The sequence below is a fragment of the Euprymna scolopes genome, chromosome 10 (assembly GCF_053919585.1).
Source record: "Euprymna scolopes isolate OS-2025 chromosome 10, ASM5391958v1, whole genome shotgun sequence".
In the NCBI taxonomy this organism is placed as follows: domain Eukaryota; kingdom Metazoa; phylum Mollusca; class Cephalopoda; order Sepiida; family Sepiolidae; genus Euprymna; species Euprymna scolopes.
Genome location: NC_136491.1, coordinates 25,652,270 through 25,679,190, shown reverse-complemented (window position 1 = coordinate 25,679,190; position 26,921 = coordinate 25,652,270). Strand labels below are relative to the sequence as shown.

The 26,921-nt window shown below is 29.1% G+C and overlaps 1 protein-coding gene across 2 annotated transcripts in view; it reads right to left on the bottom strand.

Annotated features, from left to right (window-relative positions):
* Positions 1-1,479: 1,479 nt before the first annotated feature.
* Positions 1,480-26,921, bottom strand: part of LOC145285867 (uncharacterized) — a 510,918-nt gene continuing 485,476 nt past the window's right edge. For both annotated transcript variants that reach the window (XM_080134312.1, XM_080134311.1), the window contains one exon: positions 1,480-25,970. In XM_080134312.1, coding sequence (XP_079990438.1) covers positions 25,801-25,970 — 170 coding nt within the window. In that variant the 3' untranslated portion in view covers positions 1,480-25,800. The remainder of the gene's footprint in view (positions 25,971-26,921) is intronic.

The window sequence follows — 26,921 nt, the reverse complement described above, 5'->3', positions numbered from 1 at the left end:
CGATGAAGTCATTGAAGGGCGATTCGGTATCATCATGTCAGCTTTTGAAACATTTTTTGCGCTGGAAGTTGTCGATGCTTGAAAAAGTGATAATCGGTAGGCGAAAGGTCTGTGAATATGGCGAATGAGACAGTCTTGTAATCTAATTCGTTAACATTCTGCAGGGTCAGTTGAGCAACATGCAGGTGAGCGTTGTCATGGAGGAGAATTGGTCCCTTCATATTGATCAATTTCGGACACATACGTTGGAGATTCTGGTGCATTTCGTCAATTTGTCGGCAGTACTTCTTCGTCGTAATCGTTTGGCCCAGATTCAAGAAGCTGTGATGGATAAGACCAGCCGCAGAACACCAAACAGTCACCATAACCTTTTTTTTTTTTTTTTTTTTGTCAATTTTGACCTCAGGAAGTGTTGGGGAGCTTCTCCGGCATCCAACCACTATGCCAAACATTGCCAGTTGTTGTAGAGGATCCACTTCTAATCACACGTCACAATCCAGTCAACCAGTCATCATAGGAGCAACTGGGCTTATGAAAAAGAACTTTAAAAAGTACATAGCAAGCATACCCGGTGAACCAAGTGCAAGTGAAATACAAACGATTGCACTGAAAGGGACGGCTAGAATCCTGAAAAGATCTCTTGGTTGGACTCACTAAAATAGGGGTAAATGTCAGACATCTGGTTGGATGTCCCATCCCCTAGAAGAAAAAGTTTAAGAAAAATGAAAAAAAAAAAAAAAAGAGAGAGAGAAAAAAAAAGAAATGAGTCGTTTTTTGTTGTGTAGAAAAAGCGTAAAAAGACACCTCCAAAACGTCGATTTATTTTTATCCTCATTCAATTCATGCGGCACTCATTTATCCAACATTTTGACTTCCCTATTTGCTTTGAATGGCGAATGACTGTTGAATGGTCGACCTCGAGTTCAACAGCAACTTCATGCGTGGTTTTACGAGGACCGGCTTCAATTAAAGCTTTCAAATGTTCCTTATCAACTGCAGTCGGCTGGCCGTGACTGTCTTCATCTTTGAGGCTCTCGTCACCATTGCGAAATTTCTTGAACCACCGTTGTACCACACATTCATTAGTAGTTCCTGGGTCAAATGCATCATTGATATCACGAGCTGTCTCGGCAGCTTTTCAGCCTAGTTTGAACTGGAACAAGAAAATCGTGCGGATTTGAATTTTGTCCATACTGTCAAAAAGACTGCAAAAAAAAAAAAAAAAAAAAAAAAAAAAATGAAGAGATTGAAAACGGTAACGAATAACACGATTCAATAGAGCGAAAAACGCGCTTCAAAATGATATATAACATGGCTATATATATATATATATATATATATATATATTAATTAATTCAGAAATCATATATAAAAGTAACATATGAGAAAACGATATGGTTTTTGTGCCAACCTAATAAATCAGTTGAGGACGACTCATTTACACATGCTTGAATAAAAAGACGTAGAAAAAAAATGGAATAATTTGCTTTTCATAATGTTTTATTAATCTTTGTGCTTTTCCGAGGGGCACACACATATACAGATATATCAACTGTTAATCAGTAGACTGGGAGGAGCAACAAAAAGTTCTGTTTTTTTTTTTTTTTTTTTTTTTTTTTTTTTTAAATAACAGTTCTTTAAATATCATTCCAGACTTCTTTACTGACACAGTGTGAATCGGAAAACAAGCTGCCGTCGAAATAGTAAATAGGTTTATCACAATGGTTCTAGGGACATGAAATGGACACATTCATGAAAGTTTATAACAACGAGGTATTTCAGCGTGTTGAAGAGTGCGCGTCTGCAAATATATCCATGCACTTATTCAGAGAAGCGTCACACACACATACATACATATATCAATTGAAATAGTTTCAGACAAGAACAAAATCTCGTATCAAATAATATTTTAACTAAAAAAAAAAAAGCACCCCCCCCCATCGGCGCTATATAATCAAACTATTGGTAACGATTACAAAGCATTTTTTTTTCTTGTGAGTTATCACTTTACCAAGGCCCAAAGTTTGGATCTTAAATGAGTAAAGCAAACTTTTTAATATTTTCATCAAACCAAGTTTCCTGCGATACACATGCTAAAAGAACCTTCTGCACTTTGTCATCTTTGATTTAAAGTCTGCCTAAAATCAAAGATGATGGATTGTGAAAGGTTCTTTAAGCATGTGCAATGTTTTTCTGAAAGTAATATCCTCCCCTCTCTCTTTTTTTGATTCCCTTCTAAGAATAATGTTTCCTGGGAGTAATGTTCCCATTCTCAGTGAAATTTACTTTGAGCAAAGTATTCTGAGAGAATTTTTTTTTTTTTTTTCTTTTGCAAGGGTAATAAAGCCACCCCTCTCTGTAAAATTTTTCTTCTAAGAGTAATGCAATGTATTTCTGGGAGCCATTCATTCTAGGAAGATAGAATAGTTACCATACCTAGAGAATATTATTTAATAGCTTTGTTTGGCATAAAATAACACATAAAACAACTCGAACCACTTGAAATGTCTTAAAAAAAAAAGTTGCGTCTGACTCTTTTTCTGCAAATGGACAAAGAATGTAGCTTTGGGGGACAAAGTTGCAAAATTTTCATCATACTTTCCTACGTTACACATGCCAAGAGAAACTTCCACAATCGGCCATCTTTGATTTGAAGAATCAACCTAAAATCCAAAATGGAGGATTGTGAAAAGTTTCTTTAGTATGTCTATTACAGGAAACTGTTTTTTTTTTTTTTTTTTTTTTTTTTTTTTTTTTTTGGTCTGAAGGTTCATCAATTCTATTAATACCCAGACTATGTAATGTCTACCAATGTTTTGATTGTATAGCACTGAGGAAGAAACGTCCATTATTTTTTTTTTTTACATTAAAACCAATTTGCTGGATATGATATTGCGCTTTTATCTGAAATAATTTCAATTTATAATCGCCCTGGAATTACATATTAAAATCCAAGGATTGTCTAATATCCATTGAGCTTTAAACACAAGTTTGACTACAAAACCTATATATAATCACATAGGCATTTATGTATAGTTCAATAAAAAAAAAATAAATAATAAAACACTAAATAGTTAATGCAAACAAATTTTGATTACAGAACAAAAACTTGAAAAACAAAAAAATAATCCTTCCATTTTATCCAAAACAAATTCAATGTTTCTCTCATTAAAAAAAAAAAAAAAGTATAGTATTCTAATACATACATATATAACCTAGGAAATCAACTTCTCAAAATCGGAACGGAGCCGAATGAAGACATTTTGCGCGCACAAAGTGCTGAATATCCTTTCAGACAGAGCTTTAATAACAATAAAAATGAAATGTGGTTAATCTTGTAGTTTTATGGATCATGAGAAAATTCTGAATAAAAGTTATAAAGTGAACAGGTGTCTGTTTGGTTTGTTCGGACGTGGAGGCATAATGGACTAATATGCCCAGTATTATAACTATAGCTATGACTAAATCGGCTTTTATAAAGAAAGCGTAGAACACTCTAAAAATTGTATATGTGTGTGTATATATAATCACCTTTTTTTCACACAAACATTGTGTGTGTGTGTGTGTGTGTGTGTATATATATATATATATATATATATATATATATATATATAATCACCTTTTTTTTTTTTCACACAAAAATTGTTAAGAGCTTGATGGTGTTTATATTATTAAAGCTCAAAATATATAATTTAGTGCTCCATGTTTACTTTAAAAAAAAAAATTATCCATAAAATTGTGTTTTGGAATGAGTAGAAAGAATTGTCTTAATAAAATGTGTTTAAAAAAAGTAAACTCGGGGAAACATTTTTTATTAAATTATATAATCACAATAAAAGAGTGTTTAGTTCTTTCCCACTGCAAGACTTAGACACCAGGGTCAAAAAGTGGGGTTGAGAAGTCAGCGCCCCAGAGGAGGGGCACTCTGATCTGCAAAAACCGCTTGGGCAGCCACGTCGGCATTCCCTGTGTGAGGGCGCCTCAGGCGATTAGCAATAAACTAACCCCTTCTCAAAGAGAGAAGGCAAAGCCTGGGAGGGTGGAACTGCATAGAACTTTACTCCCACCGCAAAATCAACAGGAACCGAGTCATTACAGGAATGGTCTAATCTCTGTTGAATTTAGGGGTCTAGGATAAAGATCTCTAGCCGAGTTAATGATGGGGCGTTAAATATTCAAACAGCCCCCCCCCCAAAAAAAATAATACTCACAATAGAAGTAAGGAAAAAATTAACTCTTAACGTTTTTCTCTATTTTAGCTTCAAACCATTTTTCAGGTAGTTTATGGTTTCTTAATTTAGTATGATAGGAGCCACAACAATATGAGTTCCATTAGAAAATTAAATCTACCCCATTTTCTTAATATTCTTCATATGAGACTGAATGAATAGTCATAGAAAATATATTACCAAATATGATCTTACACTAGTTTCTATTCACAGCACCAAAATAAAAATGGCATAATTATAGATTTCTATTTAATAAAAATTCTCAAAGTATTTACCTAGAACTACCGAGGAAGCAACTGCTGTACAAAGAAAACATGTTTGTCTCAATAATATTATTGGACGTTCTATACCTCTAGGTTTCTTGGGCTCTCAATTGGAATTGGATTCCACTTGATGAATGGGTCGTACACGTTTCGAGAAAAATTAATATCTATTGATAAAATTATTTGATGTAAATGGCTTCCATGTGATTTTCTTACTTTTAAATAGTTTCGAGGTAAGTTACTCTTAGAGATAAATCTATCTTTGTTACCTCTCTCATTATAATAAAGGAAAAAAAAGTATCTTCTCTAAATGTTTCCTTACCCGGAATAGTATTTTCAGAAAGAAACTAATGCGAAACAAAATATATTCCTGCCAATAATACAGTGGAATGGGAAAACAAAAAATAAACTAGTTCAAATCAAATATCAATTTTAGACGGATTACTATTTGGGTCTGACTTTGAAAAATCCACGAGATAACTTTATTGTTGCGTGTGTGTGTGTGTGTGTTTTATTATTATGGAGGTCAATGGCGAATTTTAAGTCAAAACCCTTTGTTTGAATTTGATTAAATTTAGATGGGATCCCTTCTATGTTTTTTTTCCATTGAATTTTAGAGCAAAATGTTTTACATTGTTTGTTTATGGACGTTTATATTTTGAAGTTTTATAATGTTATGTAATTCTTAAATTTCGCAATTCAAGGTTTGTTAGAATATTTTATTTCATCTTTTAAGAGAAAGATATTTTCGTCTTAATTTTTTAGTATTTAGGTAGTGTAGGTAGTTGAATGAATCAATAATTAAATAATATTTAGTATTTAGATACTGTAGGTAGTTGAATAAAATGTTAGTTCTAAGTAATTTTGTGAGGAAATTGAAACAAACTTGTTTTTTTTTGTTTGTTTTTTTGTTAATTCGTAAACATAATTCACATCACTAGACATGCTGTGACGTGAGGAAGGCTTTGTTGACGTAATTGACAGGCCTTTGAGCCAGTGACGGTTTTAATAATTGTAATAGTTTGTTTTTATTTTAACTGTAGATATATAGCTTTAAATGTTATTTATATGCAAAATTCCTTTGAAAAATCTCCAAAGCGCTTTTCGTTTTTATTAAGGTTCAAGATAGCAACAACAAAAAATTTATAAATTATTTTTTTGTAAATTTAACATTTAGTCGGTAATTAATTTGTTGGCACGTTTTAAATACATTTTTTTAATGAAAATATCTGATTTATTTGCAATTGTTACAAATTTTCTTAAAAAGGAAATAAACGATGGAAACTGATTTTATTTGTAAAAAAATAAAAAATAAATAAAAATAACTTTGAAATAATTGCAAAAGGTCATGGTATTATTATTTTTTTTTAATTAGGCTATAGATTTGTTTTGGAGAAGTTTGAAATGGAGAGAAACGTCTGAAGTTAATTCGAAAGTATAATTTTTCTCGTCTTTTTGTGTCTTCTTTTCTCACATATAAACTAAATATGACACACACCAAACATGGAATACTGACACCAGCACAATTTCTCTAATACACATCCGAATCATTTACAAAATTCTACATTTTTTTTCCTATTTCCAAAATACACACAAGATCTTCAACTAGACTTCACAAATATTCTCTCGCTACTTTCTACGTTTGTAATCTTTCTACTTTAACGACTAAAGCACAAGATTCCCTAAAAGACTAAACGAACATAATTAGCTTTCACCAACGACGAATAATAATCAAGCAGTGACGCCGTATGTAGATTCACCAACTTTTGAATACTCATTTTTTTTTCCTTAACTTTGTGTACTCGATGGACAGACAAAATGGGGAAATGCAGGAGAAACCGTATCGGTTGTCAGGGGATTATGAAGCAATACTTACACTTATAATACTTATTGTCATAATACTTATCATTGTCATAATTATGACGATCATAAAAATGTACATTATTTATTATAATTTATTTTTATTATATTTAGTGATAACGTGCATTAATATTTGTACTCGCTAGGAGTTCTCACAAGTCGTCATCAGAAATTACTCGCCGACAACAACCGGTGGCATTCCCTGGAATCTGAGTGACAACAATCTCACCAGATTTCCAGTACTCTCCACCTCTTTCGATAACTTTTGCAAATGAATTTACATTCATCACAACAGCCGCTTGCCATTGACCTATTGCTAGCAAAGACCATTGATCTTCACCAAACAATCTCCCCATAATAATATTTCATAGTAGTCTCAACTGTTGGATGTTTTTAATTGGATATGTTTTTTTTTTACCATCAGGTCAATTACTTTGACTTTTGACATTCAAATTATAGCTTAACATTTTTACCATTCCTGACAGACCAGCCTTTTACAGAATTTGGAAAGTAATTATCAATTTGTTTAAGCCATATATGGTGGCTTTTCGTTGTGGTTCCAGGAGTTCGAATTGCAACAGGAATCACCTCGATTTCTTCACATTTGTATTGCTTGACTAATTCCATTTTAGATCTTAATATTTATTTATTTTTCCATGTTCTTTCTTTTGCCCTCTGGTATCGAAAGGGCAGACCATTGATTAAGTAAGTTCTCTTGTTTTTTATTTGGAAGATTAAGCCAAGTTCAGAATGTTCAAGAATCTTATCAGTTTATATGCCCACGTCTTAAAGAAGTTGGACATTGTCGTTCTTCTGTACCATATCTAACTTCTGCTCATATCACTTATTAATAATAATAATAATAATAATAATAATAATAATCCTGTTAGTTCACAGAGCAATCTGTATGCCATAACGCTAAGGCACTGCTATATCAGACTTGATTTACAGGGTTTTTAAAGTCATTCTTAGATAATTTTTAAACTATATACTTGCCTATTGCTTATTGTCTGTGCCTCTATTTGATCCCAACCCGACTTTCAGGAATTGTCAAAATATTTTTTGAAGTGTACAGATTTCTTACATGGGGTGGGGGGGGGATGTAAAAATCTGAATTAAGCTATAATATAATATAATTTATTTTATTACGACTTCGAGTTATGATTAGTTTACTCTTCCTAATTTAATCGAATATAATGAAAAACAAGTTATAGATAAAAAAAATTTCATCTGAATAGTTTGTTTGCATAGTGCCGATTCAAAAGTTTGTATTCATTTGAATCTCGAAGACGTTTAAGAATATTCGTCAAAATTTCTGAATTTATCTTCAAAATGTTCTTGGAAATTTTGGGTTTGAGGTCTTAATGTGTGTGTGTGTGTTTTTTTGTTAGTACTTTATCTTTTTTGCAAGATCTATCTATTAGTTTTATCAGGAAAGGAGTTTCAGATCAGTAATGAAAAATATTCACATCTCTACAAGAACGTTCCAGCCTCACTGCCAAATGTTCTGTTGTGTTTGTGAAACTTAAATGGTTGACTTTTAGATTTTTTTTTTTCTCCGGACAGGAAATTGTTTGCTACAAATGCGGTAAGCCTCAACATTGCCTTGGACTGAAAAAGGATTAACGCATGATTCAGCCTTTCATATTTTGTCATCGAAATCCATGAAATTACCCCCCCCCTTTTTTTTAAAAAATCAAATCGATTAATTGCCTACGCTAGTTGGAGCACACCACAATTAACCAAGAGGGAGCTTCACATACCTCCCCACTGTGACTTAGTCCACAATACATTGTTTATATTGCACTGCAGAAAACAGTGCGCCGGGAGGAAGCTTCACGTGACTCTCACAGTGACATTCTACGATACACTGTAGCCTACAGAACCTACTGTTTTTTATAAATTATTTTATATAATGGTTTGAATTGAAGTTTAAAAAGCAAAAGCCAAGTCTCATAGTTGAATTGTGCTCTAAACCGAAACATTAATTTTAAACGTGTCCGCATCATATTAAAGAACCTACTGTTTTTATATGTCTGACCTTTCTGTGGATGTGGTAATAAAACTTCTCAAATGCATTTGTAATGTTAGGCTGTGTAAGGTGTTAACTTTAGTCAAAATCGCCTGTTCCTTCTTTCATCAGATTTTTTTCGATTATTGATACTTATTGAAGATATTTTGATACAAAACCTATCCAAGAACACTGCCGGGAACATAAAGTACATTTGTGTGAAGTTAAAAAAAACATTGGCATAGCCGTTTAGGAGCCAGTGGGCAACGAACTCGCACACAGTTTCTTTTTATATAATAATAGAAATAAATGATTAGTATTGATATTTTTTTGATTAGTGTTAAAAATAAAAATATGATGATAAGACTCTTAGGCTCAATTTCAATTAAATTTTAAATTAAATCTTCAGTTCATTTTAGATAGTTTTTTAAAAAATACTTGAGTAATATTTATTGCTTGTTCTGCTGTTTTTTAACTTCGATTTCAACCAAACTTTCAAGAATTGAAAGAATTGTATTGAAACTTTTTAAGTATACAGAATCTTTAATTTAAAGAAATAATTATCTTTGTAAAAATTTATAATCCTATAACCCCCATCAAAATGTTACATATACCGGAAATACTTTTGATTATTTTATTAAAAGCAAAAAAAAACTAACCCATCAACGTTTACTGATCTCAGAAAATTCATACATCAGATCACATAGGTTAATCAAATTTATGGTAAATTATCAAATCTTAGATCTGCATCTCTTTAAAGTTTTGAGAATTAGATCGGTTTGAAATGTCACTGCATTTTATTAAAATTCTCTTCATTTTACAAAATGAAGCTTTTGGACAACTTCTAACGTTTTATATCTTGAAATATACGAGCAAGCCAAGATGTAAAACCTAATGATCTTTCTAAACGAAGCAAAAAAAAAACAATCGGATTGGATGCATTTGTTTATTTTTTGGATTTAAGGGTGGATCAACTGTGCATTGATATGAAATAGAATAATGTGTGATATGTTTTATCTTGAATAGCAGACATAAGGATCTACATCTATGAGATGGAGGGTGAGCCTCGGGGAATTAGTGGCCAGTCATCGCTAGTTAATACTAGATGCAACAAAATATATTAGCCATCATTATGAGTAAGAATAAAATGAATATTCAGCTGCCAAAGGAGGAGAAAATGAAATATTTTGCAAGGCATTCTGGGAAATAATGTGTCACTGGAGTTAAGTTGGTGCTACCAGATGAGGTTGATGAAGGTACTGACTTCCTGACCTAAACTGCACCAAACCTTGATATTATTTTTTTTTTTGTTTTCTCTTAGAAAAACTATCATCTTTTGCAAAACCAAAAACAGTTTTCCTCTACAAAACAAAAGGAACTTTTTTTTTTTTTTTTATTTGAAGTAATAAAGAGCTTGTCGTTAAAATTTTTTTTTTTCTCTCAAAATTACTGGATTTGGCATAAAATAGTTCGAAAGGATTGATATGCTATAAAATAAACGAACCTGAATTGAATTTTGCAAGCTGAAATGTTGAGATAAAAGAAAAACTAATTTTTCCAAAAGTCATATTATGGAATTTTCTTTTTTGGTTTTCTTTTTCTTTTATTTATTTTTTTCTGTATTGGTTTTCTTTTTCTTTTCTTTTATTTTTTATTGATTTTATTTATTTTTTTTTAAATTTTATTTTGTTTTTATTTATTTATTTATTTTTTTTTTTTTTCGAACTTCCAACTAACGTTGAATTTTATTCAGGCAGATTTCTAAAAACGTGTATCCGGTCTAATCAAACATAAAAGGAATACGTTTTTACATTATTTTCAACTTGCGAAAAGCATTTTAGAATACCTGTAACATGTCCTATTGCGGCATGCCCTCCTCGCTTAGTTTAAAAAAAACTTAATCTGAAAGACGATGATAAAAATAAAACTAACTTGAAGAACAGAAGAGTCTACTTTTTTCTTTTTTTAGAAGTAAAAACGTAAGGGTTCTTTAAAAATTTAATTACCAAGTTATTAAAGCGTTGGGAGAAAATAATGGTGTAAGAAGGCGTACTTGAATAAATTTATAATAATACGTTAAGGCAGTCTATGTTCATACGTACGTTATCACCCTCCACCCCATTTTTTTCTTAAAGATTGGATAACCTGATCATTAAAGACGTGATGCAAAAATAGAATTAAAAATATTCATCTGATGTCACTGTGTATCAAACGTGAAAGTTCAAAGTACACTTTCTTGGCTTTGTATTAGGTTGATTCAAAGATATTGTTTTTTTTTTATTTATGAGTTGAACGTCAAAAAACATTATTTTTGCACCAACCTAATATTATGTTCTGTTCAAAGATTGTACAATTCTGTGGGGTCTGCATTTATATTATATATATTTTTATGTCACCACTTATCAAGGCCTGGAGGCCACTCAAGATTGAGGGTTAAGTGATAGGTAGGTGGTGAGACAATATCAGTCATGGTGGAAACTTGGGTAGGGTAAGGTTTCCTAAATTGACGACTCAATATGAATTTATTCACATTAGACTTGAAGACGACCATATTATAGTCAGCCGGGAATCAAACAGATGGTATTGTGTTCCACGGACGTACAGCTCTAGATAAGAAGTTCTGCTCGTGGAATTTTAGTTTAATTTTGGGCACCGATAAGGCATGGAGTCTCTGGATTGCTAAAAATAAAAAAACGAGTTGAGGAAACTAAGATTCCCAAGCATCAGAAATAAATTGAGCTGAAAGATCCTTTTTTTTTTCACTTAAAATGTTAAGCATTTATCGACAATATCAAAAATATTCCTAAATAGAACAGCGGAAACTGATTATCAACAACAAAGAAAAAACCAAAAAAAACCCAAAAAAAACACCCTGAATAGTTAATTAATGAGTTGTTTTTCAAACTCATATGCAAATTAGTTAACCTTCGGTCGTCGATTACAAAAACATGACTTATTAGAAAACTGTTTTTCTTCTATCCTGAATAAAAAGGTGGCCTTTTAATCTAAGTGTCGGTGTGATAAATGGCTCAACTTTATACATATACAGATGGAATATTTGAAAAGGTGGAATATTGGATAAAAAAGTAAAATATTGATATAGAATCCTCTCTAAAGGCAAACGATATTTTGGCGGATTTAAATGATCCTTGATTATTTGAATTCATTTTTTTTTTCAATAAAGTTATTCTACACTAACAAGATTTGAATCGACAAAAATATTGGTTGGCTTTAGAGATGTCTGTTATCATTTTTATTTGTTTGCATGCTTATCCATTATTTCATGTGTGAAATATACAGATGTTTTGTCTGTAATATCCCATTAGTTGAAATCTCCGAAGAAAATTTATTTTTGTTTGAGCAGTGAATCGAACCCTGACTGTAAAAAATAAATAAATAAATAAAAAAAAAAGTCAGAACTTTCATTGCTTGAATACTTGAATAAGTTGAGAAAATTAAAAAAAAATTAAAAAAAAAAAAAATTCTGTAAATAAAACATTTTTTTAAATGTATATTGAAAAATAATTTTGTTTTCTATTAAATTAGTTTTTAAAGTAGATGAAGATTTACACATGGAAGGTTAAGACTTAAGGCAGGCTTTTGGTGATTTTTTTTTTTTTTTTTTTTTTTTGTCTACGAAAGATCTGGAACCAGATTTCTGCAAAAGCCAGGCATGGGGAAGGGTTGGGTATGATAAATTAAGGAAGGCTCAGAAACAGAACTTTTGAGAGGGAAAGAAAAAAGTAGGATACGGAAGAAAAAAAAATGGAGGATAGAAAAGTGTAAAAAAGAAAAGAGGAATAGTGTGAGATGCTGAAAGGAGAGAAGTCAAAAAGATAGAGGGAGAGAAAAAATCTTTGTGTGAAAAATGAATGATAAAAATATAACTTCTGCAAACATATCCACTGGCAAAAAAAAAAAATTCATTGCAAGGTAAAAACTCGACAAAAAATGTTAACCAATTAACATAGCAAAGAATAATGAATAACAAAGTTTAAATATTATAGGATGAAGGAAAAAAAAACAAAACAAACAAACAAAAAAGATTCCTGGTGTCTATTTCATTTTGTATTTTTGTTTATAAAATTATGGCTTGGTGAGTCTGTCAGTGAGTAGCATTGTGCTTAATGGGCCAAACATATAGTTTTGGCGCTATATATATATATATATATATGAGTGGATAATTATATTTTATAAATTATATTTTAATATATATATATATATATATATTATGAGGTGAATGTAGTAGTGTGTATGAAATATGTAAATATATACACATGCATTTGTAGTTGTATTAATAAAACTATTCTTCATCTGCTTTAGTTTGCGTCTTCCCACTGCACCTTTGCATTGTACTGCCCTCTACATATTATATTTAAATAAATGTCTTTTTTTTATTTTTACAATCTCAAGCGCATTAACTTAATTCATTACAAATTGTTTCAATAGACAGGATGAAAATTATCCGTCCACATCGTCAGATGATTCAAGTTAAAATTTTTAACTTGAATCATCTGAAGATATGGAGAGATATTGAAACAATTTGTAATGAATTAAGTTAATACGCTTGAGGTTGTAATAATAAAAATTATTTGGCCCTACTAACGTATTGAGCACTCTTTATCCTTGTTTTTTTTTTTTTACCACATATACCTCTTATATGTATATATATATATAATTGATTCACATTTTTTAAATTATTAAATACAATTACAATTTTCAAATATTTCATTGTTTTGGAAAATTAAATATTCTAAATCATTTTAGTCTTTCCTTTTAATCTTGTCTTGGAAATTTTTCCTCAGAAGCATTTACAGAAACCTGTCTTTTCTAGACATGGATGGCCGATGTAATCCATAATTGTTACACACCTCTCTACTTCTACTCTCATAATTCTACACTAGCAGTGACTATATAGGTATAGCCTAGAATATAAAAAATAGATTTAAATAATGTTAAGACGAATGTCTACAACTGTATTTGGTAACAGAACTTCTGCCAAATGAGGCGATTGTTTCGTTTCGTCAACACGTGTGGAATTTCATATTTTATCGAGATGCTTATTAAAGGCATCTTCCAAGCTCTCTTACTTTTTGCAGGGAAGTTTTACTATCTTCCCAAATGATAATGGCCAGTTTAAACATTGCTTAACTTCAGTGATATGAGAGCCGATAGGTGTATCAGAAGTTTTTGGGAATTTTTGACACCTCTAACACAAAACTGCGAATAAAATATAAAAAAACTCATAATTTCTCTTTTTAAAGTGGGTTTATTTTCTTTATGGAATGTACTTCCAAAATAAACTAATAAAGTTGTTTAAAAAATAGAAATATTATTTTTTATTAAAAAAACAAACAAAAAAGTGTTTACAAAATGCCTGCGCGCGTTCATGCAGCCATTTCTTTACGTAATGAAATCAATTGAATTTTACGAGTTAAATGTTTTTCAATGTTTAAACTTTAAAAATCTATCAAAATTTTTCTATTGGTTTAATTTTTAAGATATTTTTTGGTTCAATGTGAAATTTTATGCTCTTTCCAATAAACCGGATATAATATTCTAGACAAGCGTTTCTTTTAAAATTCACCCCCCCCCATTTTGAAATGTCTATTAAAATGAAAATAATTAATTTTCTCACCTCAAATTTAGATATCACAAGATAAAACTCAATAAATAAAATAAGCTAATTTAAAACAAAAAAAAGAACAGTTATTTGCAAATTTACCTGTAAAGTTCAAAGTTTAAAATCTTGTTTAAAACCACGTTGAATTTTTTTTAAGTGAAACCTTATAATCTTATTATATTCTTCAGAAAATTTCGTACAATTACAATTTTTTCTATTTCATTCAATATTTTTTCTTTTTTTTTTTTTTTTTTTTTTTTTTAGATATTTAAAAAAATCACTCAATAAAGAAGAAATAAAATATATTAAATCAAAAATTCATGTATTTCTTTAAGAGAATAAAAAAAGACATAAAAATCGGTAGAGTTTTTTTTTTTTTTTTTTTTTAACTGCAAAAACTGATAAGTGAAATGGAATCATTTTTCAACTACGGTAGTCCATCTTTACTAACTTGTTTACAGCCAGCAAAAGAAAGGAGATTAATTCTGGCGCTTAAGGCCACCGAAGTTCTCAACTTGAAGAAAAGGCGGCGTTTGTCTCCCTTTATTCCAGTTGGGAAACATCTTTTTTAAAGAAAACCGATTAAAAAAAACAAATATTGCATAATTTGCTATTAAGCTTGTTATTTTTTAAAAAACTTGCTCCTTTAATTAAAAAAAAAAAATTAGGGTTTGAATTACATTTTTCTAGTAGGTATAAGCTTCGAAAGATAGGAGGTCGAATTATTCAAGTTTTTATCACGCATTTTTAATGGCGATTTCTGACACTGCTAGAGAACCGATGTGTTGACTTGATTATGCTATATAAAGCTGATATATCTAGAATAAATGCAGAAATCTAGGCTTGGTCACTAAACAGACGAACTCAGCAAGCTATAGAATTGTTGGTGACATTTCGTAAGATCTAGTCACAGGAACTCTTTCATGTCCTTCGTATGAGGTATGGTTGGCATTTGTGTATTTCATTCAAATGCCTTTATTATTTCAGATTATTATTAGAAAAATAAGTTTGTCAGCCATTTTATTTTCAAATAAAAATCATAGGAAATAATGTCTGTATTTGAAGTGAAGTATCTTCGATGTTTATAATGGAGTTCAGACTAATTTCTTCGGTTGTTAAAAATATCTGAATTTATCTGAAGACCCTTTTATGGATCGAACATTTGAATTTAATTTTAATAAATAAATATTTATTAAACAATTTTTTGCACTTGTCTGGTCTTCTGAACCGTTGAATTATAATCATATGTATATTTCTATTTTCTGTTTGTAATTTAAATCAACGATTTGTAAATAGACTGGTTAGGCTTGCTAGAAATTCCTACAAAGTCAGTAGGAGATATGTATTTAGTAAAACAAAAACAAAAACAAAAACAAAAAAAAAACAAACAAACAAGAGAATTTTCCAAATAGTGAATGCCCAGTGGTATGGTATTCATTTTAAACCTTAATTCGAGCCCATTAAACGAAATAGTTGCCATTGATGTTGTATCAGTTTGTAGCAACATTTTTGTTTAATTCATTTTAAAAGACAAAATGGCCGCCAAGTATTAACTAATTGAATTCAAGTCACATCTGGCGGCAATTTTTATCTTTGTCAAGCATGATGTGGATGATGTAATAACACGAACTTAAACCTGAAACTGACTGCAGACATTAGAGACTGAAATATGTAAAAAGACAAAGATATCGTTAGTCTGAACAACCAGGAATAACAAGTTAAAACAAGAAAAATAATCATTTTTTTTTTCTTTTTTTGAATTTCGTTTCACAGAAATCATTTTGTTTTAAATGCGAAGCAAGAGGAAAAAAAAAAACAGCTTTTTAAATTCCGGGAAAAAAGTTTTCTTCCCGATTCTAATAAAAACACACGAGAAAATTTTTTTTTTTTTTTTTTTTTTTTAAATAATTTGGCTGTGAACATTTTATGACACTTTCTCAGCAGTTTCTTTAGTGTCTATACTGAGAGAGAAAAAAAAAGAGAAAATGTTTAGTGGAAGCAATAAAGACGCATGTTGACAAACGCGCGACAAATGATGCAACAAAAATAAAATGTTTTGAAGAAAATATTTGAATCGGAATAAAGCTGCCATCAACAGAAGCCAACAAATTTGACAAAGTTTGGCACAAAATTCTTTAATTGGATATGTATTAGTACAAGTCCATAATAGTTAATACTGGAGAACCCGCACCCCATCCCCCCCTCAAAAAAACAAAACCGAAACAAATATATGTAAAACTCATTAGAATGAAATTCTCTTCCATGCTTAGCTAAGTTTAACACGCAATGAAAAGATTTTTTTTGTTAAAAAAAATCATAAAAAATTTAACGTTGCCATTTTACGACATATCAATACTTATATCTGTTATTTAATATCAAAATACGATACTTTTGCAAACGATGAAATTTGAATTATTATCCATTCTTTCAATGTGACCAAACAAACGAAGTCTCCTGTTCCATACACATCTCCCTATACTGTTCAGATTCACGCCAATAACATAGTGGGAAAACTAACAGAAAGAAAGCTAGCCAAAATCAAATAGATATGTAAAACGGATTGCTATTTGAGCCTGACTTTAAAAAATTCGACTTATATATATGTGTGTGTGTGTGTTTTGCATATCTAACATATAGACAGATGTAGATACGCATCAAATTGAGGAAAATGCACAAAGAAAGATTTTTGTTCTTTAATTGATCATCTAAGAAAAATTTAATCAGAGGCGAAATTAGAAGAAATGAAATAAAATCCGGTTGCTCTACTGCATGTATATTATTTCCGTCTAACCTTCTCATTTTATTTTATTTTATTTAAAAAATTTTTTTTTATTTTTTTTACTTTATGGTTGTGTTAACAAAACTATTGGTGCGAAAAAAGGAAGAGAAACATCTTTTAACATTTTATTAGGTTGGTGCAAAAAAATAATGTTTTTTTACATGAAGTTGAACGTCAAAAAAACGACATTATCTTTGCACCAACATAATAGTTATAACGATGTTATATTAAAAACAATCCAAGCAATTGACCACCTTTTTATTGTATTTTCTATCTGTGATGTATTTTTTTTTTTTTTTTACTATTTTATCGTATTATAGGTAAACGTTAAAGATCGCGGCTAGAGCAGAATTCAAGAAAAAGTTGTGTATAGGTATTAAAAATGGTGTATTTGTTATTTATTAATAAATGAGGAATCATTTACAGTTAAAATCTAGTTAGTATTACTCATGTTAACTTGAAATGTATCAACATTATGTGTGACTAAGTGAAATTGCACAACATTAGATCAAATTCAGTCGTTATCTTGTTTCGATTTTGTATAAGATTGGCATATTTTAAGAGTGTTTTTCTCTTGTTTACATGCGTAATACACATTATGTTTTAACTAAAATAATTCCTCGTTTATTAATATTTAACACAAACATAAAACCGTTTTTAGTACCCATGCAGATTTTTTTCCGGTATTTTGTTGTAACTGCAATCTTTAACGCGTGCTCATATTGCATTTGTTTATCTGCTTTGAGTTTATGATGAAATCAAGGCATATATATATATATATATATATATATATATATAAACTACTTCATTTATTCACATAAATTTAATATACGAAAGTATAGATTTATGCGTAAACTTTAAGTATTTACTTCAAAAGTGTTCAATACGTAGGTAGAGCTAGTTAGTAATTTATAAATCCATAGTAATTTATAAAGCAATATATATTTTATAAATTACTATATATATATATATATAATCTCACTCTGATATATAAAAAAACTAGATAAGAGAAAAACTGTTAAAAAATGATAAAAGTCTTGTTTTTCGTTTATTGGTACCTGTTAATATGGATGAGAATTTTGTGTCAAATTTTGACGATATGAAAGTTGGCTTCAGATTATCATTTCTTCAACATTTTACATTCATGGAAACAAAAACCAACAAAATATTTCGTATACATGGAATAAAATATTGTGTTGGGTCTTACTTTGCAAACCATTTTCTCAAAATTTACACAAAGTGAAAAATAAAGCAAGATATCAAAATATACAGACAAGGGAAGCTGCCATGAAAAGTACATTTCTGTTTTCAAATAACAGAAGAGTTCGAATGCGAAATGTGATAAACGCCATTTTGAAAATTACGAAACTATCACTACAAAAAGTATTGCATTTCAACACTTTAGCACGCTCTAAAAACACGTTTTACATATTGAAATAGCGACATAATTTCTTTTTGATATGCCTGTTCTTTGCTTTATGTTTAATTTCTCTTTTTAAAAGAGCTTGGATTTATCGTGTTTTGCATTCGAACTCTTTAAATTGAAATTTAATTACCTCTGGAATAATTAAGAATGTGATATTTTTAATCAATATATCTTTGTAGCTAATCATTATTTTTTATCATCTGACCTGGAAATCATCACTAAATCCAATAGGTAAGCAGGTGCCAGGCCATACCTCCCTCCCACAAGAAAAAATGCAGAAAATGTTTTGTACATACACGTAACGGAAAAAATATTGTACACCAAAAACCTCGTAAATTATGTAGCTTTATAAATAAAATCATTCTAAAGCGATCAGTGGAAATTCGTGGGCATTGCAATGATATGCAAGGCTGATTCTAAACTCTACTTCTAAAGAGCTATTTGATGAATTTCAAAATAGCGTTGCGAGGTCGTCGATCTTTGCATAGGCATAAAGTTTAATTTTATTGTAAAATAAAATTACTTGATCAACTTGCGCGATTTTTTTTTTTTTTTGTATAATATTTTCTTCCTGTCACTGGTGACTGGCATGTACATCATAAAAATGTTTGATTGGGGGAGTTATAGACAAGCACCCGTAACCATAAGATACTTTAAATCTTGTCAACAAAACAGGATATTCTTGAATAGCAACAAAGAGCTAACAGTTTCGACATTCTAGTGTAAATAATCAAAAATTCTGTGTATTGCTCCAATCTTCCTGTCATGTCACTCTAAGTAGAAACATATTTTAAGAAAACAACCAAAAATAAGTAGGATCTTTAAACCTAGAAAAGTATTTTATAGAATAGGTCGAAGTTAGTTTCTATATATATATATATATATATATATATATATATATAAAGTGAACGTGTCTGTGTGTGCACATTTCCCTACGCAATAACTGTAAATTTCTAGTCTAAAGACTCGAAATTTGATATACAGGGTACTGAGATTTGGGAAAATCTTTGTAATCCGTTTTCGGCGAGAAATCTGGCTGTTAAAGGGTCAAAGTTCAACGATTTGACCTTTGAGAACTTTACCAAACTCTTCCGCCAATTTTGGGTCTAAACACTTGAAATTTTAGATATAGGTTCCTTGGACATGGATCTAACTTAACTTGATTCGAGCCCCAAACAATAAATGTTAAGTGGTCATAATAAGGGTCAAAGTAAAAAAATTGACCGCTTTTTTTTTTTGCTCAACATATACCTCCAAACACCCGGGCAACGCCGACTGAAATGCTAGTTCATAAAAAAAACCTGAGTGAAATTCTGTTAGAATACTTATAATTGTCCTTGCTATTTTCTTTTCGGTGCAGTTGGCTAGAAGAAGCGGATTTACTTAGTCAAAATTGTGGTCTGATAAATTCCTGATTTGAATTGATATTTGAAGATGCTGTTAGAGATTCAACAAAAAAGTAAGATTTCTACAAACCATAGAAACCTACTTAAAAATCCTAAGTATTATGCAATTTATATTATTTTCGTTCTTTGTTAATAGGAAAAATATTTATAATGCTGATAATGCGAAATAAAATGGCTGTGAAATCTTGGATTAATTATAAGTTTTATAGTAAAGTTCATGCAGTTTAACAAAGATATTAAAAAAAAAAAAATCTCTGATCGACGTATCCGTTATGGAATGAAGTTCTCAAAAAAAAAAAATCGCTTAATTTAATCAAGTAGTTTTTACAAAGGAAAATTAAATTTTACTGAAAACGATCACGACACTGCCATCTTGCTGATTTTCATCTATGAGAGTGGGACGCTAACGGAGATAACTCCATTTTATTGAAGTTTACCAAAATTTGATGAGATTATTTTTAGTTTTGAATAATTTTAGGTATTCCTTTTCCTTTCCGTTTTCAAAATCTCGTGAAATTTTGGCAAACTTCAAGAATTAGATGGAGTTATCTCCTCCTGTGCCGCCTTCTCGTAGCACGTACATCAGATAGTTTTCTTTATCTGTTTTTTTTTTTTTTAAATATCTTTTTTAAACTGCATGAGCATAAAAAATATATGAAAATAATTCTAAAAATATCACTGCCTTTTCAATAGATTTTAAAATAAACTAGAGTTCTGATAATTGTTTTTTTTAAATTAGTATAAAAAACCCTATTCTAGAGAACATATATCCTTTTTTTCTGAAGCCAAATATTGCTTATTTTTAATTATATGCCCTTTATTATTTTGATTTAAAAATGGTTAGTCAGTTGTAAAAATAAAGAGGAAAGAAAAGTAAAAATTAGTTATATTCAAACTGAATCAGTTTAAAATTAATTCAATGTAAATAATAATAAAAAAATATTTTATGTTTCGGTAACATTCATTAAATTCAATTATTAAACGAATGTTTAGAAAAAAATTTGGGATCGTTTATTCAAAATCCTTACATAAAATCGAAATTTATTTGTATAAAAATTTGAATGTTAATTTTAGGAATTGTTTTTTGTTAGTTGTTTAATTTTTTTCCAGTTATGTATGAAAGTTTTGTTTGAAATCAAAGATGAAGAGTAGTCTGAAATTAAAAAAAACAAAAACAAAACAAAACAACGATTCTGGGGTTTATATTAATGTACACAGATTCAAAAAAAGTTGTCAAAAAAAAAAAATATATAAAAAATAAATGTTATCAAAGGCAAGGTAATTTACTTTTCTACCTAACTGGATATGTTTTAGTGTTTTTATTTAATGTAACATGTTTATTCAGCTCGAAAAATTTAAAATGGCGCCCGACTCTCTCTTTGACACGATAAGTTTGGGAAAATGACTTAAAAAAAAAAAAAAAAAAAAAAACTAGACAAAATACTGTTAGAAACTCGCTCAATATATGTTACTGTGACATAGACTGATATATATTCGGTGGGTTTTTAACAGTATTTTTTAAATATTTTTTTATTTTTAACTCCTTTTTCCAAACTTACCGTGTCAAAGAGAATCGGGAGCCATTTTAAATTTTCCAATACCTCGGTAAACACTATATTTTTCGAGCTGAATAAACATGCTACATTAAATAAAAACACTAAAAACATATCCAGTTAGGTAGAAAAGTAACTTATATTGTCTTTGCAAACATTTGTTATATATTTGTTTTTTGATAACTTTATCGAATCTGTGTGTACAGTAATACAAACCCCGATCCTATACTCGATGAGTAAAAACACAAAAACAACTAAAATTTGATATATTCGAGAACTAATTTATAAGTATTTTTCTTTGAATAATCTAATTTTACTTACTCTCTTTCCCCTACAAAAAAAAAAAAAAAAAATCAAACTGTTTGATTACATTGACTACTAATGTCAACACGAATGTAGACTTATGTGACAGGGACTGGAACTATTCTTTCACCATTTAACACTATATGTATATTTTGAAAAAAAAAAAAAATTTATGCCAAGCCATAGAAATTACTATTTTATACAAACTGAACTTTGAAAAGCAAAAAATAAACGCTGAATTAATAAATACTTGAAAAGGTGTAACTATATTTTATTAAAATTTTATATCAACATTTTATATCTTTATCAAATATTGCTTCTTTGCTTTGTAAACTAAAATATATTTTTTTCTTTCTTTATTGTAAAAATTTATTCTTCAATTTTTTTAAAACGCAAATCGTTTAATAAAAAAACACTTGTCATTAAAAATAAGTTGAAAAATAAAAAGTTGATAAAAAATAAATATTTTTTTAGCTAACAAGATTGATTGTTTGGAAACGGAATTAATTGGATTTTTTTTTTTCGTTTAATTTTTTTTCTTTGTGAATGAAGAAAAAGGAAGATTCAATAAAAGAGGATTTGAAGACTTCATTTATTTTTTATTTTTTATTTTTTTTTTTATCAAACTAGTTCATACCTTGTTCCATGAGTAAAGTTGGTACAATACCTGGATATATAAAGTTCAATCTTTATCTAGCTTCTACTTCTTTATAAATAATACAAGAAAAAATATTTGAAATTTCATGGAAAAAAATACACTACTTAATACTTCCATAAAACTAACTATGATGAATGTATTTGTTTCTGTTGCATAAAATAAATGAAAAAACAATTTTTTTTAAACAAAAATAATTCTCTCTGAACTAATATCGAATACCTTTTTATATATTGTTTGGTTTCTAATTATAAAAAAAGGAAAAAAAAATGTGACTTAGTTGACACAAAACATGACATAAATGTTTTGAATTATTTTCATTATTTATAATTCTTAATTTATATAAAAAACATGTATCCAACGAAAAAAAAATGATTGACATTCTAAAAACTACTGTCTTATCGATGCATACTTTCTGCATATTCCACTTTTATCAACTAATCACGTTTGTTTTGCACATGGACAGATTACAAAACAACAAAAAAAATGATTAAATGATTTTTTTGATAGTGTGTGCATGGATATATAATCACTTTTTATTTGTTTACATAATCATTTTAATATCGCTACACGATCATGACAATGTTTCAGTCAATTAGTTAGAAATAACTAAAAACCTCGTCAGAACATGCTACTTTCTTAAAACCTCGTCAGATTGTTGCTTTTAAGAGATGAATAAATAATTGACCAAAACATTGTCATGATCATGTTGTAATATCAAAAAATGTTTGTCTATTTATTATTGAGCACTTTTATATAAACCACATTAAATTCATTGGTTTTTATCTTTGAATATATGAAATATATATACACACACACATTAATACGATCTGCATATTCTTATTCCCGGTCTACACATGTGCTTACTAGCAATGGATTTACAGAATTTACCAATTTTCCACCAGCTTCATTGATTGGATTTTGTTACCCAACTACACCTTCACACTTGGACATCATTTTGAATATCCTTTTTTATTTGCATCCGTATATATATTTTTATATAATCTTTCAAACAATACTTTCTTTCGAACTCAAACCTTTCCATTTTTAAGCTAACCAACAAGGTTATAGCATTCTATGTAAAATTCCTTTGCTAACCATTTTTTTTTCTGAAGAAAGGGCAAATTTTTGAAACTCTATGGAATAAGAAAATAATTCACTTTATCTTGTATTCCTTGTTTTATGAGCAATAAATGTTACACACACACACTGAAGAATTCTAAAGTTAAAAGATATACTTTAAAATGTAAATCTTGGTTCTTTCTTAGATGCATAACTGTGAAATATCTTTGGTTTAAAAGCTCAAATTGAACACAGTACTCAACGTTTGCATATAAACTTTAATTCTACCCAGAAATTGCTGTTTGATTAATATTTAAATATTTCAAATTCGAATTTCCTGTGAAAACAACTATAATGCTCTCAGACATTTGTTAATATCGTACATAAAATTTATTTTTTATTTTTGTCTGAGAAATTTGAAAATGATTTTTTTAAATCTGTGCATATAACGTACTTTCTGGCTAGAATTTAATCTATAGGCCACTGTTAACTATTATAGTTCATTTCTGTTTGTATTCTTGTCTGAGAAATTTGAAAATGATTTTTAAATCTGTGCATATAACGTACTTTCTGGTTAGAATTTAATCTATAGGCCACTGTTAACTATTATAGTTCATTTCTGTTTGTATTTTTGTCTGAGAAATTTGAAAATGATTTTTAAATCTGTGCATATAACGTACTTTCTGGTTAGAATTTAATCTATAGGCCACTGTTAACTATTATAGTTCATTTCTGTTTGTAACCCAATGATAAGTTTTTATTGGTAGAGCATTTGATCTAAAAAAAAAAAATAAAAAAAAAATAAAAAAAAAAAAAAACGAAGTTTCGATCGTTTTAGAAAGAAATGAGATAATTCAAGCTTCAGTCAAATTAAATGTTAGACAACAATGTCCAATATAAGTCAACATCATTACTGTACGAGTTTATCTAAAAATCTCTATATGTAACTCCCATTAATTTTATTATTGTAACATGCAAATTACTTTCAAACGTCTGTTCTCATTGGATTACAGAAGTCAAGTCATGTTGAGTCTGACCAGCACTTACATGGGTGACAGTTTAGGAGTTACAAATCTACTTCTCTTTTAGTCTATTTATTGGTGAAATAATATGGTAGATTCCGATAGCCGAATTGTGACAATAGGGACGATTTCAGATTGCCTATAAAATGTCCTCAATAACCCCATAACAACTAAGTCCAGCTCCTTGCATGCTCGTGACTTATAAGGTCTAGTGAAATTTTTACTACTTATAAAATAGGTGAAAGTGGGTTATCGGGTGCCTGGAAATCAGTTCTTAGTTGTATGGAAATATACCTATGGCAAATGCAGCTTACTTGCTATAAGTATATTTGGTGCAAGTGCACTGTAGCTAACCTAAAGTATTTTGTTTATTTTCATTCATTTTTCATTATAATCTGGAAAAATAGACAATCTAAAATTTAATGATTCTTAGACTTTTAAACCTTAAAATTATTTTTTCTTAAAAATTAATTTTAAAAGTTATTGAAAAAACAACTGCAAACATTTTAAAATGTCCTAATTTGACTGTTGAATTTTATATCAAAATAATTATATTTTCTTAAATTTATCAAATGGGTGCAATGTACTTTTTATATTATATTCTTAACTCCATGTCTGTGCATTATATTAAAATAGGACCTTACATTTTAGTAAATTAAAAAATAATTTCAAATATCGTTGCTTATATAGCAATAGTAACATTTAAATTAATTCAATAAATCTTCCTGTTAGTAATGGTTGATAAAATTTTGGTTTAAAACAAACAAACAAAAAATGATTAAATTTAGATTGTATCGTCTTTTCCGCTAGTATAACTCTTCCAAAAATAAAAATAAAATACTTTCGGTTAGCTAAAGTGCACTAGTGCCGTATATTTTATTATATATAAATGCACACATTATGCATAAAACTTCTTTAAAATATTTTAAAGCGAGTAAAAAAAAAAAAAAATGATTGCAATGAATTTGTCAAAAAAAAAAAAAAAAGTAGTTTATGAGGTTAGAAAGTTGACTTTTTTTGTTAATATTTTTTCTGGTTAATTAAAATGCAATAAATGCCATTTTCAAAATTATCGAATTACCATTTATTAGTTTTGCATTTCACTCCTCTTTTCACAGCTTGAAATTATTTTAATAACTGCCTTTATGTTCTTGCCTTTGTTTATTTTTACTGTTGAATTTTAGATTTAAAATTGTTTTTTTTTTAACGCGTTTTTCATCTGAAATCTTCAAATTTCTTGTCATAAAACCCAATTATTCCTCTTTTTATTATATCTTTCTTTTCTTTTACAATATATATATATATAAAAAAGAAACTTATTTCCAATTTTTTTTGTCAACAATTAAACACATTTCAACTAAACAATATACATACTCTCACATATGCACAAGTCATTTTCTTTTTCTTTTTTTTTTTTTTTTCCAACTATTTTCTTTTTTTCAACTATAATAATTATTTAACAAGCAACAACAATATTTTTTGTCTCTTCTTGGTTTTGGTCACTAAGTTTTGTTTGGATCATGTTTTCTTATTTATCCAAGTAGATTATCAGGAGTCATAGTCGTCGTTGTTTGTTTTTTTTTTTTTCTAGAGTTTTCATTGGTTATCTTAGCTGGACACTGCTATACTTTGGCCTGAAGTTGTGGTCATATCAGGAAGTAGAATACCTCCAGGTCCAGGGAGGAAGCTATTACCGCTCAAATCTCTGTCCACTTGGCGAGCAGCTTGTCTGCCTTCATGTATAGCCCAAACGACAAGTGATTGGCCACGACGACAATCTGAAAAATAACAAAAAAATTATTTCTTTTATAGTTTTATTTAGGAATATATCTGAGTAGTAGACAGTGTTTGTAAATGAATACAAATCCATATATATATATATATATATAATTTTGTGTGTGTATACACTCAACCTTTACAATATATATATATATATATTGTGTGTGTGTGTGTATACACTCAACCTATACAATATATATATATATATATATATTGTGTGTGTGTGTATACACTCAACCTATACAATATATATATATATATATTGTGTGTGTGTGTATACACTCAACCTATACAATATATATATATATATTGTGTGTGTGTATACACTCAACCTATACAATATATATATATATTGTGTGTGTGTATACACTCAACCTATACAATATATATATATATATATTGTGTGTGTGTATACACTCAACCTATACAATATATATATATATATATATTGTGTGTGTGTATACACTCAACCTATACAATATATATATATATATATATATATATATTGTGTGTGTGTGTATACACTCAACCTATACAATATATATATATATATATATATATATATATTGTGTGTGTGTATACACTCAACCTATACAATATATATATATATATATATATATATATTGTGTGTGTGTATACACTCAACCTATACAATATATATATAGTGTGTGTATACTCAACCTATACACTAAACAAATTTTTGATATAGAGATATGAAATTTGGTATATAGGGTAGTCAGACATGTGGAAAACTTTTTGATCGGTTTTCATCCGAGAAAAAAAAAAAAAGGCTGCTATGGGGGTCCAAATTGAAAAATTGGTACTTAGGGGTTATCAGATTTATTATCTGTTTGTAAACTGTTTTATGAGGTTTGAAAACACTTTTTTTAAAGACGTGGCAAGCTGGTCTAATTGTTATCATATTTGACTGTCTTTAGGTTTTGGTTTTG